This window comes from Carettochelys insculpta, chromosome 3 (genome assembly GCF_033958435.1).
Source record: "Carettochelys insculpta isolate YL-2023 chromosome 3, ASM3395843v1, whole genome shotgun sequence".
In the NCBI taxonomy this organism is placed as follows: Eukaryota; Metazoa; Chordata; order Testudines; family Carettochelyidae; genus Carettochelys; species Carettochelys insculpta.
In genome coordinates this window covers 208600547-208617535 of record NC_134139.1, presented here as the reverse complement: position 1 = coordinate 208617535, position 16989 = coordinate 208600547, and the positions used below count along the sequence as shown (strand labels likewise).

The window sequence follows — 16989 nt, the reverse complement described above, 5'->3', positions numbered from 1 at the left end:
TCTACTACACAGAATTCATGGGGGGTAGGGGCGTTTCTCAAACTGGGGTCCTTGACCTTTGTGCACCAAGGCATATGTGGATGTGAGGTACCAGGAGAAATATATACTGCTGGCTGGGGGTGACTGGGGGTGACCTGCTAATTAACTTGGTGGCACCTGAATCTCTCCTGGGCAGCTGCCAAGCCCTCAGCTCACTGGCAACACCAGCCGCCACCCTTACTTGTGTGCTGCCTTCAGAGCTGGGTGGTCAGAGAGCAGCGGCTGCTGACTAAGAACCCAGCTCTGCATGCAGCAGCCCAGATATAAGTGTGGTAAAACAGCTGGGCCAGCAGCAGCCACTCCCCAGCTGCCCAGCTGTGAAGCCAGTGCTGTCTCCAGCAGCAACACAGAAGGAAGAATAGCAGTACCACAACAGCTTACCCCTCAAAATATCTTGTGACCTGCCCCCCATGTCCTCACAAGCCCAGTTCTTTCAGTCTTCCCTCATAGCTCTTGTTCTCTAGAACTTATCATTCTTGTTGCTCTTCTCTGGACCTTCTCCAATTTCTCCACATTGTTCGTGAAATGTGGGGCCCAGAACTGGACACAATACTCCAAGTGAGGCCTAATGAATGCTGAGTAGAGCAGAAGAATGATTGCCCCATCTTGCTCACTACACTCCTGTTAATGCTTCCCAGAATCAGGTTTGCTTTTTTTGCAACAGCATCACACTGACGACTCATATTTAGCTTATGGTCCACTATGACCCTAAATGCCCCTCTGCAGTACTCCTTCCTAGTCAGTCACTTCCCATTCTGTATGTATGAAGCTGGTTATTCCTTCCTAGGTGGAGAACTATAACCATGAAGTTGACCAAAATGGTTCACAGTTTTGTAGGGCCCTAGTTATTAAGACTGGGAAACTTAGATACATAAAAATAAATACATAATACATGGCTCATTACACGCTGCCCACAGCTATCTCGACTCTTTGACTAACTGGCTGGCCACCCCTGGACTAGGAAAGCACAATGTCCCAGCCCTCAGAGCTGTGAATCTCTGGGCACAGAGGAACCCTCCTGCCACTATCACTCCAGCTGTGGGGTGGGTTACCGTGGGGAGGTAGCCAGATTCTCTCCCCAACCCTTCTCTGTGTCATGATGTGCTTAGAGGTCAGGGTTACTTCTGTTTGCCCCTCACCAGGTGCCGCTACCCGTCAGAGACGTAGGCAGCAGAGGCAGAGTGGGGCATTAGCAATGCACGTTGAAAGAAGGTTGGCGTGGTACCTGTTTCTTCCTTGGTGAGATGCTTCTCCTGCCAGTATTCTTTGGCGCTGACAGTGTAAACCAGCTCAGTCTTGTGCAGAACTTGGGAGTCGCTCGGCAGTCGTCTCTGAGAAAGCCACACGCACACAGAGAGGATAAGATGGGGGCGGGGGGGTGGTTATTGAAGCAGCTTCCTAAAAGTCCGATTGTTGTTGCACAGTTCCACCACAGTCAGTGGTGCCCCAAGCGTTGACTCAATCAGCTCTGCCTCCCCAACCTGCCTGGGTCATAGCAGGATCCAGTTCTGAACTGTGCTGCCTCCCTCCCCATCTCCAGCAGCACACGCCCTGTCTGTTCACAGTCTCACCCCTGGTCACACATGAGCCTCTTCCTCTGTAGCTTCTGCCACTAGGCACAGCCTCCAGAGCCCCTCTATCTCATCAGTCTCTAGCTCAGCTCCCTCCCTCTCTGAGGCCTCCTCTCCTCTCTGCATTGCTGGGGTTAAGGGATGCTGCAGACCAACACAGACATGCATACCAGGAAGGGAGCTGGGACTAGTGGTCAGTTCCTCTGCATTGTAGCCTGCATCTCCAGTTCCTCATTCTGTAGCACTATGGAGTGACTAGATACGGGTTGTCAATTTGTAACTGAGCAAATACCAGACCAAGGTTCGTCTTTATCTGTTCATTGACTGCAGTGCCTGGATCCCTGATCTGTGACTCAGCATCAAACCACGGAGGAGCGTCTGCTCCAAACTCAGGCTATTAACACTTGTGCTAAAGGAGAACTCCTGCGAGCAGCAGAAGTAGTAGGACTCTTATCTTTTATGAGACGCCTACAAACTATTCTCATACGCACACAGCCAATACATCCAAAAATACAGACAATGGAAACTAAAGAAATATTCTAAAGGAAATCCCTTAGCCCCATACAATGGAGCAGGGCATTACCAGGGAGGGGTACTGTAGGGGAATGCAGGGCCGGAGTGTGTTAATAAAAGGCAGGGTTGCCCATATGCAGAGGGGTTGCAGAGCTCAAACAGGTGATTCCCAGGATCTCTACACCTGAGAGGTGGTGATGACTGGTAAAAAGAGGGGAGGTGCTGATGAGCCCCAACATCTATTGGCAGCACCAGATTGCTTAATGAGTCAAGTGATCTCACCACAGAGGTCATGGGGCAGGAGCCCCTTTCGAATTGCTTTCCTCATCCCCTGCACCTCACTCAGCTTGGGCCTGGCTTTGGGTTTGTCTGCACCAGGAACCCAGACCAGCAGAACCTGATTTGTAACTGGTACAATTAAGCTGCTGGGAGAGTTTGGGCAGACTTACCCCTGTGCCGGAGGCTGTTCAGACACCCTTACACCAGGATAAAAAAGGCCTAGTTTGGTTCAGCTGAGGTCTGTTAGGAACAGGTTTAACCCAACCCAAAAAGTTGCTCCTAAAGCAAATTCAGAAAGCCCCCCGGCAGCCTTCTGCTCTAGCTAACCTATCTTGTTCTGAAAGCCTGCTCCAGTTATGCAGGTTCAGCTTTCTCACGTCCACACACTGGTCCAAATGCTGCTTGTTTTGGGATGGGGACTACCTGGCCCTTCACAGCCCCCTGCTGGAGGCCCTGGGGTCTTAGTAGACCTGCCCCATAAAGGTGAGTCCTCCCTCCCTGCCTACCAATCAGAGACTTCTGTGGGTCTGCATGGCTGATGACAGATACCCCAGAGATGACTACAGAATAAGAAGCTGAATGGACCACTCCAAGACTTACATTTACAAAGGTATTTAGGCCCCCAAAGAAGCAGACAGGTGCCAAATGGGATTTTCAGATGAGCCTAACAAGTTAACACAACCAACTGAAAGTTTATGGGAGTCACTCACCTGGGGAAGAGCTGACCCAAGAACTCAATGGGGCCAAGGACTTTTTGTGTGTTGACACCAAGGTTCCCACAGTTTAACTGGAACCTCTGAAAGGTCATCCTATCTCATGGAAAAATACTTGGTAATAATCCCAGGACCATCACATTTGCTACTGAAATATAACAGAAGAGGTTTCCTACAACTGGAAAACCCAGGCTTACCCGGAGCTTGGACTTCATTCCTTGGCTCTTCTCCACTTTCACAGCTGCGTTCCTCTCTAAAATGGCCTCATGTTTGGTTTCTATAGGTTTCTACATTTGGAAAGACAATGAAAGTAACTGTAGGTATTCCCCAAAATGCTTTCGGCCATTCTCAGGCCAGAAGACACACTCTAATTTGGCTTGCAACACAAGAAGGAGCAAATCTCACACAGGAATGTCTTCATCAAGCCCATCGCCCCTGTTGGAGCTACAGCAGATATTTCAGAGCGTTCTGCATGAAGCCATAATGCCTAATACAGAGATGTGATTTCTTGCTCCCACTAAGGTGTTGCACATTCATGGGTCCATGTAGACCCTGCTGGGGTGGACTAGAATTTCTCTATTGTGCTTTCTAACAAAGTACTGTTCAAACAGCGCTGCATAACTAACAGTCTATGCAAATATGTTAAGAACAAATGTCTAATGCACCTAACAGCTTCCCTTGCCAGGGAAATAAGCATTGTGAAGAGGGAGGAAGTGGTAGATGTGATATATCTTGAGCGGAGCGAGGCTGCTGATACTTTCTCCCATGACTTTCTCATAAACAAACTAGAAAAAAAATGGCCCATGGTACTACTGCGGGCCTAACTGCTTGGAAAATCTTTCCCAGAGGGTAGTTACCAGCAGTTGGGAATCAAGATGAAAGAGCATATTGCCTGAAGACTCTGACAGAGGAGACTGGCCCAGGTTCAAGGACTGCAACATGCAGTGGGGTGAAAAAACCTGCTTAATCGAGTTGCTGCCCATTCTAATAGGGTTGAGAGTTTAGACTGTGCGCTGATATTTTATTTCTTTTGCTAACTGAGGCTTTGTCTACCCTGAAAACTTGAAAGTGCAGCTGCAGCAGCATTTTAACTCAGCAGGGTGAGCCGGCACAGGCTGTTTGCAACTGTTAGACAGTCTTTGCATTGCCTGACTGAGGTAACAGCCCAGCTGCAACAGAGACCTTGAGGACTGTTAAACCTCTCGCTGAGTTTGTTAAAATTGTAACCCTCCTTCATCTGCTGTCTTACAAGAAGTTCTTTGGTTAAGCTGCTTCCTCTGCTTATTCTCCCCTAATCTATAGACCCAGTTAGCTCCCCCTCTTGGACCCTCATTACTCTGGCCCCATCCCTTTGTACAAGATCCAGTCCTTCTTGAACAAAGAACTGATCAAATTAGCTGTAGCTGATATAACGATATATATGACTTATGTAACTAAGATATAATGATGTGTGTTTCGGGGAGCTCCTGGGAAGAGCTTTGTCGAGCCTTCCCCAATGCATTGCTAATAAATGGCTCAGTATTATCTGGGTGGCTGAATTCTTGGGAAGAGAATTGCTTTGCTTAACGCAGTGATCAAAGGGGTTAAATTGAGGCATGCCCCATCCCCTGGCTGAGTCCTGTTACAGTTGAACAAAGACATCAAATTACTGCGCAGGGTAACGAATTCGACTCCTGACCATGGACAACTAAACAGCAGGTTCTGCAAAGTTCCCAAGAATGGAGAACACATCACACTGGCTGGCACAGCAGATGTTCCAGCATCCTCACTGGCAGCACGAAATAACAGAGGGTGAGGGAGCCGGCAGCACCCCTTGTAGTGCGCCATGTGGACACCGCTCTAGAGGCCACCAGAGCCAGTCCCTGCCAGCTCCTGCTGAGGGAAAAGCATCCTGCCCCAGGGCACATGGGGAGCTACCCCCCTCCGACGGAACAGACATGAACGAGCACTTGAAGAAGAGCTACAGGTGCCGATAGCTCTGGTAATCTTATCCCGACTGTCTAAACTGGACTTTTCTTGCCCACCCAAAGCTCACGCGTGGTGAGTGAGCAGGTGACACCGAGACTGGGTCCAGCGGATGCTATAAATGCCTAGTTTTAACAAGTGTAACCGTGCACCTCCTCTTAACGCTAACCAGGCCTCTTACTGGCTCACCTGCTGTGATGTTACCATGTGAGGCTTGTAAATAAACCCTCCAGAGAACAAATCCCTCACCTCTCCTTTGCTTTCAGAGAGTTTTCATTTTAAGGCTGCAATTTACTTTTGAAAGAAATCAGAAAATACTCACATTTTTCACTTTTCGTTCACTGAAAATGCAAACAAAGACACCGTTAACTAGGTTTGGCAAACAATCATAGAATCGTAGAATGCTAGAAGTGGAAGGGTTCTCAAAAAGCCACCAAATCCAGTCCCTGCCCTCATGACAGGACCAAGCACCATCTAGATCAGGGTGGTCAACACATGGCCCACAGGCCAGAATCTGGCCCACAGAGCCTTTTCATCCAGCCCATGAAGCTGTCAGTGGTGCCATTCTGAAAACCAGCTGGGCAGCTCCCAGCTGCATGTGGCTCTTTAAGGAGCCATTTGTGGCTCCAGACACTGCCACTGCTGACTCCTTCTCCGGCTCCCTGCCCTGCCATGCTAAAAGAGTAGAACTCAATTTCATTGGTTACATGGCTGGTAGGAGAGCTCCGTCCATTAAACCAATTAAACTGAGTCCCATGATTTCAGCATGGCAGGGCAGAGAGCCGCATGCTCCATACATGGGGAAAGGGAGTAGGAGGGCTGGGGGGAACTGTGCAGCTGCGGTGAGGAGGAGACAGTGGCCTGGTGAAGGAGCACCCAGGGACAGCAGCACATGCAGCTCCTGTGTGAGGTAGTTAATCCTGGGTTTGGGGCTGTGAGGTGTTAAGCCGGGGGCAGGGGGGAGACAGAGTTGAGGCTATTTTGTTTTTGGTCCCTGGAAAATGTGAAAAATTGCCATGTGGCCTCCAGTGAAAACAGGTTGGCCACCGCTGGTACTGAGCATCCCTATTAGCTATTCATCTCGCCTAACAGAATGGTACCAAGCCGACTGCCACATAAATATGAGCAGGGGCTCTGGGGAGGTGACAACAGACACTTTGCAAAGTGGAAAACAGGGTTTAGTACGTTCATCGGCGGTGCCGGACTGGACAGACCCAAAGTCCCTCTCGCCTAGCATCCTGTCTCCAGCAGTGGCCAGCGCCACACGCTCTGGGGGAAGGTACAAGAATTCCTGTAGAGGACAATGACAAAATGCCCTATTTTTCCATAACCCCCAGTGACACACATGCCCATTGGCAGTTTAGCTCTTGGTCAGCAACTCTCATCAGGCCTGGCTTACTCATGACACCTAACACACTGTTGTCAATATATAGACCTCGAAGCTGGCACATAGTCTATCACGGGGAAAGGACAAACTCAGTGTGCACCTAAAACGTGTCTAAGCCTGGCCTATCAGGGGACTGATAAACAGTTTTTCTGCAGGCAAAGGAAGAGGCCCACACTTCAAACCAGCCGTGGCCAAATTCAGTGGGCTCTTTGTATCCGCAATTGCAGGAAGAGGTCAGCTACACTGTGAAAGTCACCAGTGGAGGAGAAGACAGTGGGTATTCTACACCAGACAGGCTGGTGTCTGCAGCTAGCAGGGGAAGCGACTTAAACTGTTAAATTAAATTAAATTAAATTAAGCTGTTAAATTAAAAGGAATGAAATTAGAATGAAATCACAAAGATCTGTTTAATTTAATTTAATAATACTTTTAATTTAATAATTTTAATGTAATTAATGATCAGCTGTGAGCCTGGCTTTGCAGGGCGGCTGTGGGCAGGGACCAGCAGGGACGGGTCAGACCCACCACAGGGCCCTCCCCTGGCTCCAGGAAGCTCTGCACCCCCAGCCTCACTCCCAGCAATGTCACTCTTCAGCTGTGGGAGGAGAGAGCGCTGTGTGGGGAGCTGCCTCTCTCTGCCCAAACCCCCACGCACCCAGAGCCCCCTGCACCAAGTCCTATGCACCTTGACCACTGCCCCACGGAGCCTCACCTCCTGCACCCAGACCCGCCCCGCCCCAAACCCCACCTGCACCTGGAATCCCAGACGACCCCTCCCTGGACTTGAGCCCCTGCCCTGCTGAGCCTCCTGCAGCTGTCCCCCCCCCCCCCCAGCCCCACCCCCGCAAAGCCTCACCCCTCAAATATAGAGTTAACCCACACCTGTGACAACATGTCCAGAGAGCAGACGGAGCCTCGGTGAGTGAGTGTGATGGAGTGGGGGGGGGGTGCGTGTGAGTGTCAGGCTGGATGTGTGTGAGACAGGCAGAGCAGCTCCCAGCGGCTAAGGATGGGCCCCTGGGGCTGCACCCTAAGCCTGCAGGTAACACCTCTGCCCTGAACAAGGAGCAGGGAGGAGCCAAGCATGGTTTGAATTGGAGGCAGCAGTTAGAAGCTGGGGAGAGAGGGAGCTAGAAGGCAGCCAGCCTGGCGAGGGGAAAGCTACACCCCAGAGGGGCCTCCCTCGCGCTGCTCTCCCCAGGACAGGTTGGAATGACTGTCTCTGATTGCTGCAGTGACTCTTCTGTGAGAAACTGGGCCTCTGTCGCCTAATAAACTTCCTGTTCTGCCTCCTGAGTGAGAGTCACCCCTGAAGCCCAGCATAGTGAGTAGCTGGCTGCAGGCTTGGCTTACACAGCAGGGTCTTTTCGTTTAGGCCAGCGGTTCTTGGACTGGGGGTCAGGACACCAAAGTGGGCTGCAGCCCCATTTTAATGGACCCCCCAGGGCTGAGAGAGGTCAGGGACTGGAGCCCAACCCCTCTGCTCAGGGCCAGATCCTGAGAGCTTCAGCCCTGCATGGCAGAGCTCAGATTCTGGGCCCCTGCCTCCAACACTTGGGCTACTGGAGATTCTCCATTAGCAGGCACTACAGGGCCTATGACACACAGGTGGCAGTTCTGATTCTACCCAAAAGTGGCAATGGTACTAGAGCAACAGCTTTGGCCCCCTCATCCAAGGCAGAGGGGCTCGGGCTTTGGTCCTGCAGCAATTTGTGTTGTCAGAAGGGGGTCACCACACAATGGAGTTCGAGAAGCCCGGCTCTAGGCAGCACAGGCTTCTGCTTTTACATTCTGAGTCCCCAGGCTCGATTCCTGCTGCAGGCCCTTCCCGAGGCACTGTGTGACCCACACAGATGCCTGCACTTTCCTCCTATCTAGTCCAGGAGCTGTGTGAGGCACTGCAGTGAGAAGACAGCAGCAGCGGGGCAAGGAGGGCCTAGCTGTGAGGCCGGAGTGGGGACTGCAGGAGGCAGACAGGCGGAGACATGGTAAATCTCCAACAGTTACAGAGAGGGAGCCGTGCTAGTCTATATACTATCAAAGCAAAAAAGCAGTCAAGTAGCACTTTAAAGACTAACAAAGACAAATTGTTAATTACATTAATATTATGAAATCAAAGGTATTAATAAATTATTCTTTTAAAATTAATTAAAATAGAATTAAATTATTTATTAAACTAATAAATTATTTTGTTAGTGTTCAAAATGTTACTGGCCTGCTTTTTTGCTTTGGTAAATCCCCAAAGGAAGGATTCCAGGCCCCGAGGCCTGGGCATGGTCTAGTCCACTACCTCAGGTACTCCTTGAGATGGAGCTTGTCCGACTTCGTAACCACCAGGGCGAGGTCACTGCACATCCCGCCTTGGTACGCTTTGATGCTCTCCGCCAGCAGCAGTTCGTCGGTTTTGTTCCCCACCACTCGCTCAATGTCGCTGACAATCCAGATGACCGAACATTTATTGATGCTCTTAAGGAGAAGGAGAGAGAGAATTATAGCTGGGAGCCACCAGGCAGCCAGGCTCCAGCCTGCAAGGCGCTGAGCTGCTCCGATGCCCAGCGGCTGTGCAGACTGTTCACCTTTGCAGGGCTGTGCTAGCAACGTACAGGCTCAAACCCCCCTGCTAGCACGAGCCTGTGATGCTCAGGGCTGCACTAGCTGGAGGGTCTGAGACAGCGATGGGCAACCTAGGCCAACACGCAAGCGGGGCTCTGAGTGGCCCTGCTCCATCTCAGCAAGCTGCAAACTTGTCCTCACCTAGACGGTCTCCCGGGCTAGGGCAGTTCTGCTAATGCCCCTTACGTCCCTAGACTTTGTGCTGACCGAACAGCAGCAGCGCTTGGATCGGATGCAGCGGGAGCCTGCCACTTTAGCGAGTCTGGAAGGGAAAACACTGCATGGCTGGAAAACAGCAGCACCTGGCAACCCTGCGCCCGGGCAGCGGTGAGGGTGTAGCTGCTGTGTGTGCAGACACTCAGTAGGACAGGCCGAGCGGAGAGACGACAAAGGAGCATGTGATGGGAGGGGACGGCTGGCCGCTCAGTGGGGTGGGGAGGTTGCCTGGCCCTCTCCTGGTGCCAATAGAAAATGGAAGGGCCAATGAGAAAGTGAGGCACTGAGACTGAAAGTCCCCAGGGCCAATAGGGAGAGGAGATGCTTCAGGTCAGCCTTATTGACAGGGCAGACGGGCCAATGAGGGAGCCAGGGGTCCTGCCCTTTGTGTGAGGGGAGCTGCATGAGGCAACGTGGGGCGGAGCTTCATGCATAAGCCAGGAAAGTTCCCCACAGTAGTGGGGCCCATTGTCCTGCTTCCCTGATCACTGCCAGGTCTGCACTGCAGAGGAAGGACCTCCGGTTCCTAGCTCAGCGTGGCTGGAGCTCACCGTGGGCTACAGGAATCCAGGGGCAGTGAAGGACCCCAGTTGGGAAACCCCGTTAGCTAATATCAGGGGAGCCCCCTCGCCGTCTGGGGCAGACGCTGCTTCTGGCCATTCCACTAAAGGTCCCCAGGCCCACAGCACAGTGCAATCCTGAGAGCTCCCCTTATGTACGATGCTCTCCCACCAAGCAACAAATCCGCGTTTCCTCCCCAGGCCCAGAGCACAGCGCCCTCCCGAGAGCTCCCCTGCTGTACGACACAACCGGGGTGACACTCCAATCAACGTTGAACGCTCTCCCACCAAACAACAAATCCGTGTTTCCTTCCCCGCGCCACGGAGCTGGGGCGTCACCTCTTTCCACATTTCGTCCCTCTTGCTATTGTAATCTCCCGTCCCGGGGATATCCACAAACACAACGCCCTCCGGGATCACGTCCGACTTCGGAATCGTCACTTCCACGTATTTGATTAGGGGCCAGAGTCGCATCTTGGCTTTCTCGTCATCCAGTCCCTGCTCCTCCTCCTCCTCCTCCTCCTCCTTCTCGTCCTGACACCGGACGTAAGGGTCCAGTATGTCGGCAAGTTCTTTTGCCTGAGACAAAATCCAGAAATTAAACTCCACCCTGTGCTACTGGACTGCTTTTTTGTTTTCAAGGAGAATCAAAGGGTGAGAAAACATATCTGATAGTGAGAGACTCAATGAGCTTAATTAAATGACCTGAACAAAGAAGAGGCTAAGGAGTGACTTTATTGCAGGGTGTAAGTACCTACATGGGGAACATGTATTTGCTAATGGTCTCTTCAGCCTAGCAGAGAAAGGAGAAACCTGAGCCAGTGGCTGAAAGCTGAAGCTAGACAAATTCAGGCTAACAAGGAGGATAATGAATCACTGGAAAAGATCCCCAGGACACCTGGTGGATTCGCCAGGACTGGCCATATTGCTATTATGATTAGACAGTTTTCTCTCAGATCTAGGAATTAGAGCGGGGAAGTTCTCTGGCCTGTGTTCTGTAGGAAGGGGTTGAGTCCAGTGCTCCCTTCTGCACTTTGGCTCTATGAGGAAGAGGAAATCTGAGCTGGCAGGCAGCCTTTTCTCATGTTTGCTTGAGGTGAGAAAAGCCCAGGCTCCCTGACCGGGCAGAGTGGACAGAGGTGGAACGGCAGTGTAGACATAGGCAGTAATGCAGTGGGAAAGGCAAAATACCGCTTCTCAGGCAATGGGGTGGAATCTCCCTTGTGTAGCTTCTATGCAGTAGGATGGGACGTCCTTCTGAGACCAGCACTCCCACAGCAGGGCTGACAGCTGGGGCAAGGTTGTAGGGGGGCCCAGCTCTGCACTCTGCAAGGGGCAGCCTTGAGCATTCAGCCCTCAGCACCTCCCAGGCTCAGACACTAGGCTCCTACACCGAGCACCGCCACAGCACTTGAGAAGGGCCCAGAGCTGCCCCCACGCCACTGGCAAATTAGTAGCAGTGGCAGATGGAGCTCGGGCCCTTCGAAATGCCAGGCCTGGGGCCATCTGCCCCGTTGTCCCTACCTCCATTCACTGGGCTGCCCCTCCAGCACAGCTGCAAGCTGCTGGGCTCAGTGCCTGTGTGATGCAGGAGCTGAGATGAAGTGGTCACAAGGGTCTGGCTTTGGCACTTAGGAACACACTTACTCACCCGGGCTCCCCTCAGCAGGATATATTTGGAGCTAGGGATGGTGACCAGCAGCTTCATCCGCAGCAGGTCTTCGTGAGATCTGGTTTCAGCGTGTCTCCCGTAGAGCGTGCGAAGCTTTCGGACAGCTTCTCCTGTGTCTTCCTCCCCTTCTTCCTCCTCCTCAGGTCTGCCCACCAGCTCCACCAGGTTCTTCAGTTCTTCCTGCCATTCCTGCAGCACAGAGCAAGGTCAACAGGCCATTGCTGTCTTGGGCGCCTGGCGGGGAGGGGGTCAGGGCTGGGAAAGGCTGTTGTGGGATAATGCCAAAGTTGGGGACAGATGGGAGTAGGGCACTGCCGGTAGCAGGTTTCCACCGCGCTGGGGGTGCTGAGACCTCAGACCAGTGGCTCTGCTGCGATAGCGTTCTGAGCAGGGGGACGAAAGAGCCATTCCAGAGCTGAGCAGAAGGCATGGGAGGGCAGGGGCTGGAAAGTGGCTGGGTGCTGCCGGACAATGCATGGGGAATAATAGCTCAGAAGCAGCCGGAGCGGCTCCCTCCCTTGTGCAGGGAATGAACCAGCTGTGGCTCCAGCAGCTGGACTCCCCTCTGGCTAATTGCAAGCAAAGCAGGGAAGGAAGTGCCATTTACTTGGGTCACTGCTCACAAGGGCACCCTGAGGCAAAGGGGTGCTGCATAAGGTCTTTTCCCAATTGCCTCCAAGACTCTGGGGCTAGGTTCTGACTAGCCCTGTCCCCCGTCCTGTCAGCTCTTGGGTTAGGCTTCTGACTGGTCTTCGGCCATTGGACCTGAGCCTTGCTCATGTCTAGGCTCAGCTAGTACTCAGAGCTGTCCAAAGTGCTGCTGGGCCCCACCCCCGCCCCCTCCCCCGTGACAATAGAGATGTGCCTGGGATAAGCACCTGAGAGGAACTGCCAGGCCTTGGCGCAGCAGCTTCTTTTATATCAGCCTGCCGGGCCCTGATTGGCTGCAGCACAGAAAAACGTTCTATCCTGCCTGGAGGATCTCTCGTCTGCTCCTCTCACTGGGATGGGGTGTGGCAAGGCCTCTGGCCTCCTGTAGCGGGTCAACGTGGTTAGGCCGCCCCATCGCAGGGGGTTCCTGTGCTACTGTGCGCATGCATAATTAATGAGCTATTTGTATTTTTAATTTTTTTTGTACAGAAGACAAGCTGCTGCTGGAACGTTGCTGCAGTTCCTCCTTTTGCCCATTGAGTCCGACACATCTGCCCCGGCCCCGTGTGGCCCTGCACCTCCACCTTGTCCCTGCACCATGGGCATTCGGTGAACTGGCAGTTAGCGGAGGTTAGGCCTCCCCCGCCCCATTCCCCACCCCTCCCTTCCCCCTCCGCACCAGGCCTCATCCCGCCCCCGACCCCCTGCTGGAGCCCAGAGCCCCTCCCAGGGCAGCACCAACCCTTCCCTCTTCCCAGCCCTGGTGCAGCCCCATCACCAGCGTTCCCTGTCAGCTGAGCGCTGGAGCAGCCACCCAGGAGAGAGTCAGGTGCCGCCCAGCAGATTGGCAGAGCGCCCGCAGCACCCACAATGGGCAGCGTGTGTTCCTATTGGTGGTGCACAGCTGCGCATGCCTTGGCGCACACAACAAAATTCATTCTGCCCACGGAGGGGATCACTGCCCATCACTAAATCCACTCCTGCTGGCAGTGCAGCTGTAGTCCCACCTAACCCCTGACTCACATCACCCCAGGCCTCAGCCCGGCCCAAGCCTGCCCTGCTGGGCCACAAGAGCAGGAAGGCATCAACTCATGGGACTCCTGGCCTGGCCTGCTGCAAAGAAGGGCCTGGAGGCTCCTTCCTTTCCTTCTCCCAGCTGGGGCTTGCCAGAAACAGCTGCTATGAACAGGAGAGCCTGGGGGAAGCTCCCTAACAAACCTTCTGCACCCCCTATAACCAAACTTTTCCTCCCCAAGCTCACACCCAGGCTCCTTCCCAGCAATGACTCCCCTCTCCCTCAGCTCCTCCATCGTCCCTGGCTCCCCCAGGCTTTGCACCATGGCTGAGGGGTGTGGGAAATGCAGCTCTGTATTTCAGCTGCACTGAATTACTCCTCACAGGCGGCATTAATGGGCTAGTGAGGAATCCGGCTGTCAGAAAGCATTTCCTGAACGGCTTTGGTTCCTGGACTCGCTGACGGGTGTTTTGAATAAATGGCCAAAAATTAATTGCAGCCATGGTGTTATTTTCAGATTCTGCACAGATGCCTTTAGGGTGCAGAATTCCTCCACGGAGCAGCAGTGGCTTCCGCCTCTCCGCTCCAGGTCTTGGAAGCAGCAGAGAACCAGGCCCAGCCCTGCCCCATTCCTTCCTGGAGCCCTTGGCCCGCATCAGACTGGGCTGAGGTTTAATGCAAGAAGCAGCCAGCAGAGGCCTTCTGGGCTGCCCTCTGGAGGGGCTGTGACTGTGCACCCTGCAGCTAGGAGGGTGCCCTGCAGAACACCTCAGGGCCCTGGCCCACACGGAGCAGCCACTCTTGCCTGTAAGGAGAGCAGGTGAATTTTTGCCTCGTAGTTCCCGCCCTGACTGCTGCTGACTTGCACAATGCAGGAGGTGCAGATACGGCTCCCGGACACCGGCAGGAAGAACTGCTGGTTGATGATGGCGTTGAGCAGGGAGCTCTTCCCAGCCCCGGTGCTGCCGAAGAGCCCGATGTAAATGGGGTCCAAGGAAGCCTTTTCCTTCAGGGTGGAGAGGCGGCTCCTTCGGAGGAGGAAGGAGGGAGGGTTAGGCAGAGCCGTGTGTTTGGGCAGGGCCAGGCAGCTCCCTTCCCCACCAACCCAGCCCACTGGAGTCCCCGTCTCCTCACCCCACTGATTTTGCTGACCGCTGCGTCGGACTCCACTGCCGCTAAGGCTTGGCAGGTGGGACAGACAAGTTTTCCCACCACGAACCAAGGCTTAGAACAGCCGCAGGGACTCTGGGATACACCCCTGGGGCAGAAGGGCTGGCTCAGGTCAGCGTAGGGCACTATGGATGTGCAAGCACAGCTGTGTGTCCTGAGCCAGGCCACCATAAACCTGGGTTTGCCATGCCAGGAAGCTGCCCAAACTCCAGTTCCCCGGGGGCGGGTCCCATGGACCCAGGTTTGCAAGGCAGCGTAGACACGCACCTTGTGGTCTTGTTCTCCCCATGCCGTCCTCTTTGGGGTGGGAAAGGTAGCAGAGCCCAATCCCAAACTGGGAGCATTCCCAGAGACGCATGGGAATCCACAGCAGCCTACAAAGGGCCCTGTGCCATCAGACCAGCTCTCTGCTTGTCCTGGCTTCCCAAGCAGCAAGAGACAATAGGACCAGCACCATCGGGGTGTCCCTGCTGCTCTTTGCTCCGGGGGCCCTGGGCGAGACCTGTGCGAGCCGGTATCTGCAGTGGTGTTCTCTTTGCCAGGAGCCGTACAGGGCTGGGGAACAACCTGTCCACACAGCAGGGACATCCCCCAAGAGCGCTGTTCTCTGCAGCAGCTGGCGCTGCCTCTGTCAGAGGCAGAACACCAGGCTAGAGGGACCCTGCTCTGTCCTGTCTGTCAGTTCCTATGGGCCTAGCTAGAGACAGGCCTGCACCAGAACCCTTCAATTGCAGCAGACATGGGTCTGTCCATGGGGAAGGTAAGCAGAGCTCTATGTGTGCTGAGGCTGTGGGGTCTCAGTCACTTAGGCTTTAAGGGAGAATGTGAGCTGCAGACTCACGTGAGATATTTAATCTCATTTGACATGTTTTCCTGGGGCAGAGAGGTGGTCAGCTTCTTGTACGCAGTGTGCACAACTTTCCTGGTCCTGGATTCCGTACTTTCATCTGGCAGGAGAAGACAACGATATGTGAGGATCAGCATTGGCAACCTCTGGGACAGACTCAGCTCTCACCAGCCAGCAGGATTGTGCTAACCCTGTGGAAGAACATGCAACCATCCGGGAAAACCCGAGGCGCTATAGGAAATGGTGCTGGTGACTCAGCCGATGGCTTCTCATCCTCTGAGCCACTGCCTCAGCCCAGCCAGAGGCTACTTCAGATGAGCTTTGGGAATGAGGCCCTGTGGCCAGACTCCAGTTGGTGTGAGCACTGCAGGCGGGCTGGCAGCCAGAGTGGAATCCCCTGGTGCAGACGACTGCAGGAGAACATTGAGCCTTCTTGTGGAGGGGGATAAGGTGGGGTCTGGTATCCCCCTCTGTGACACTGAAGCCCCTTGGGGACCCACTGGCAGAGACTTCTATGCCCTCTACAAGCAACTACCGCTCAGACTTGACAAACTCAAGCCTAAAACTTGGCTGTCGTGGTAGTCCTCCATCTTGGTGAGGTCTCCACTGAAGGTCAGTACCTTCTCAGTGCTCTGAGTCATTGTGAGAGGCCTGGGTGGGTAATGCTTAAGGAGTCGTGTCACTCTGTAGATGTGTGTGCCCTGAAGGACTTGGAGTGAAGCGACTCACTAGGGAATCATACATCTTGGTGGAGCTCCAGACACTCCATCCTGGCTAGCCAAACCTGCAATGCCTCAGCTCAGAATAGTCGCTGGGAAACCACCAGAGACAAACCACACATCTCAACATGACTTGGCAGTGGAACAGAACAACGGGGCAGGGAGGAGATGGCCAGACAGGTGCCAGCTCCCTCCAAGCCTTGGGGTGCCAGCTTCCCACTCTGCCCCCAGCCCTGCCCACACCAGGCCCCTGTCCCTGTATCCCTGCCCTGCCTCTTCCAACCAGAGGTGGCGAAAGTACCCAAAAAGTTACTTGAGTAAAAGCACAGCTGCTCTGGGGAGAGGTACTTAAGTACAAGTCACCAGTGTCTCTCTGGGAAACTATGTTAGAAAAAGCACACACCATATAACATCACATTTTTATTGTACTCGAGTACCCAGAAGTGAAAGCAGCTGCATTTTTACTCAAGTAACTTTTTGGGTACTTTCGCCACCTCTGCTTCCAACCTAGGCCCCACCCATGCCCCACAGGTTCCCCAAAGTCTCCGCCCCACTTCCTGCCCCACTCTGCCCCTGCCTCGCCTCTTTCCACCCAGCCTCACACCCTCTGGGATGGAGGAGGGAGCTGGTTGCTGGGGGGGTACTGAACACCCACAGTTTTTTCCATGGGTGCTCCAGCTCTGCAGTGCCCACAGAGGTGGCACCTAGGGGTGGCTGTGCCTGTGAGCAAAGACAAAAGGTGGCTTAGGGGATGTCAGGATGAGGGGGGCTGGCTCATGGAAGGGGGGTCCTGGCTACTTAGGACTTGCAAGCGCTGCAAAAGGGTGACTGCCAGGGTGTGACCCTAACTCTGGCGTCTGGGAGAGGTAATGGCTGGTAAGGGTGGAGCCTAATTCCTGGCTCGTAGTTTCGTTTGCAATGAAACCTTTTGTGTCCATCACTCACGCTCGTCCCCGGTTGAATCTCTCGTCTTCCTAAACGAACCCCCCTTCCTTTTCCCATGGTAGAACCCCGGAGCTGTGCCTGGCACGGTGGCGGTGGGCTGAGGCACAGCTGGGA

The 16989-nt window shown here is 53.7% G+C and overlaps 1 protein-coding gene across 3 annotated transcripts in view; it reads right to left on the bottom strand.

Moving 5' to 3' along the window:
• The window catches only part of NUGGC (nuclear GTPase, germinal center associated), a 76171-nt gene that overhangs the window by 32676 nt on the left and 26506 nt on the right, over nucleotides 1-16989 (bottom strand). For all 3 annotated transcript variants that reach the window (XM_074989066.1, XM_074989069.1, XM_074989067.1), the window contains exons 4-11: nucleotides 15206-15311; nucleotides 14000-14222; nucleotides 11508-11717; nucleotides 10196-10435; nucleotides 8758-8933; nucleotides 5403-5421; nucleotides 3313-3402; nucleotides 1265-1370 (exon numbers count right to left, since the gene is read on the bottom strand). In XM_074989066.1, the coding sequence (XP_074845167.1) occupies nucleotides 1265-1370; nucleotides 3313-3402; nucleotides 5403-5421; nucleotides 8758-8933; nucleotides 10196-10435; nucleotides 11508-11717; nucleotides 14000-14222; nucleotides 15206-15311 (1170 nt within the window). The remainder of the gene's footprint in view (nucleotides 1-1264; nucleotides 1371-3312; nucleotides 3403-5402; nucleotides 5422-8757; nucleotides 8934-10195; nucleotides 10436-11507; nucleotides 11718-13999; nucleotides 14223-15205; nucleotides 15312-16989) is intronic.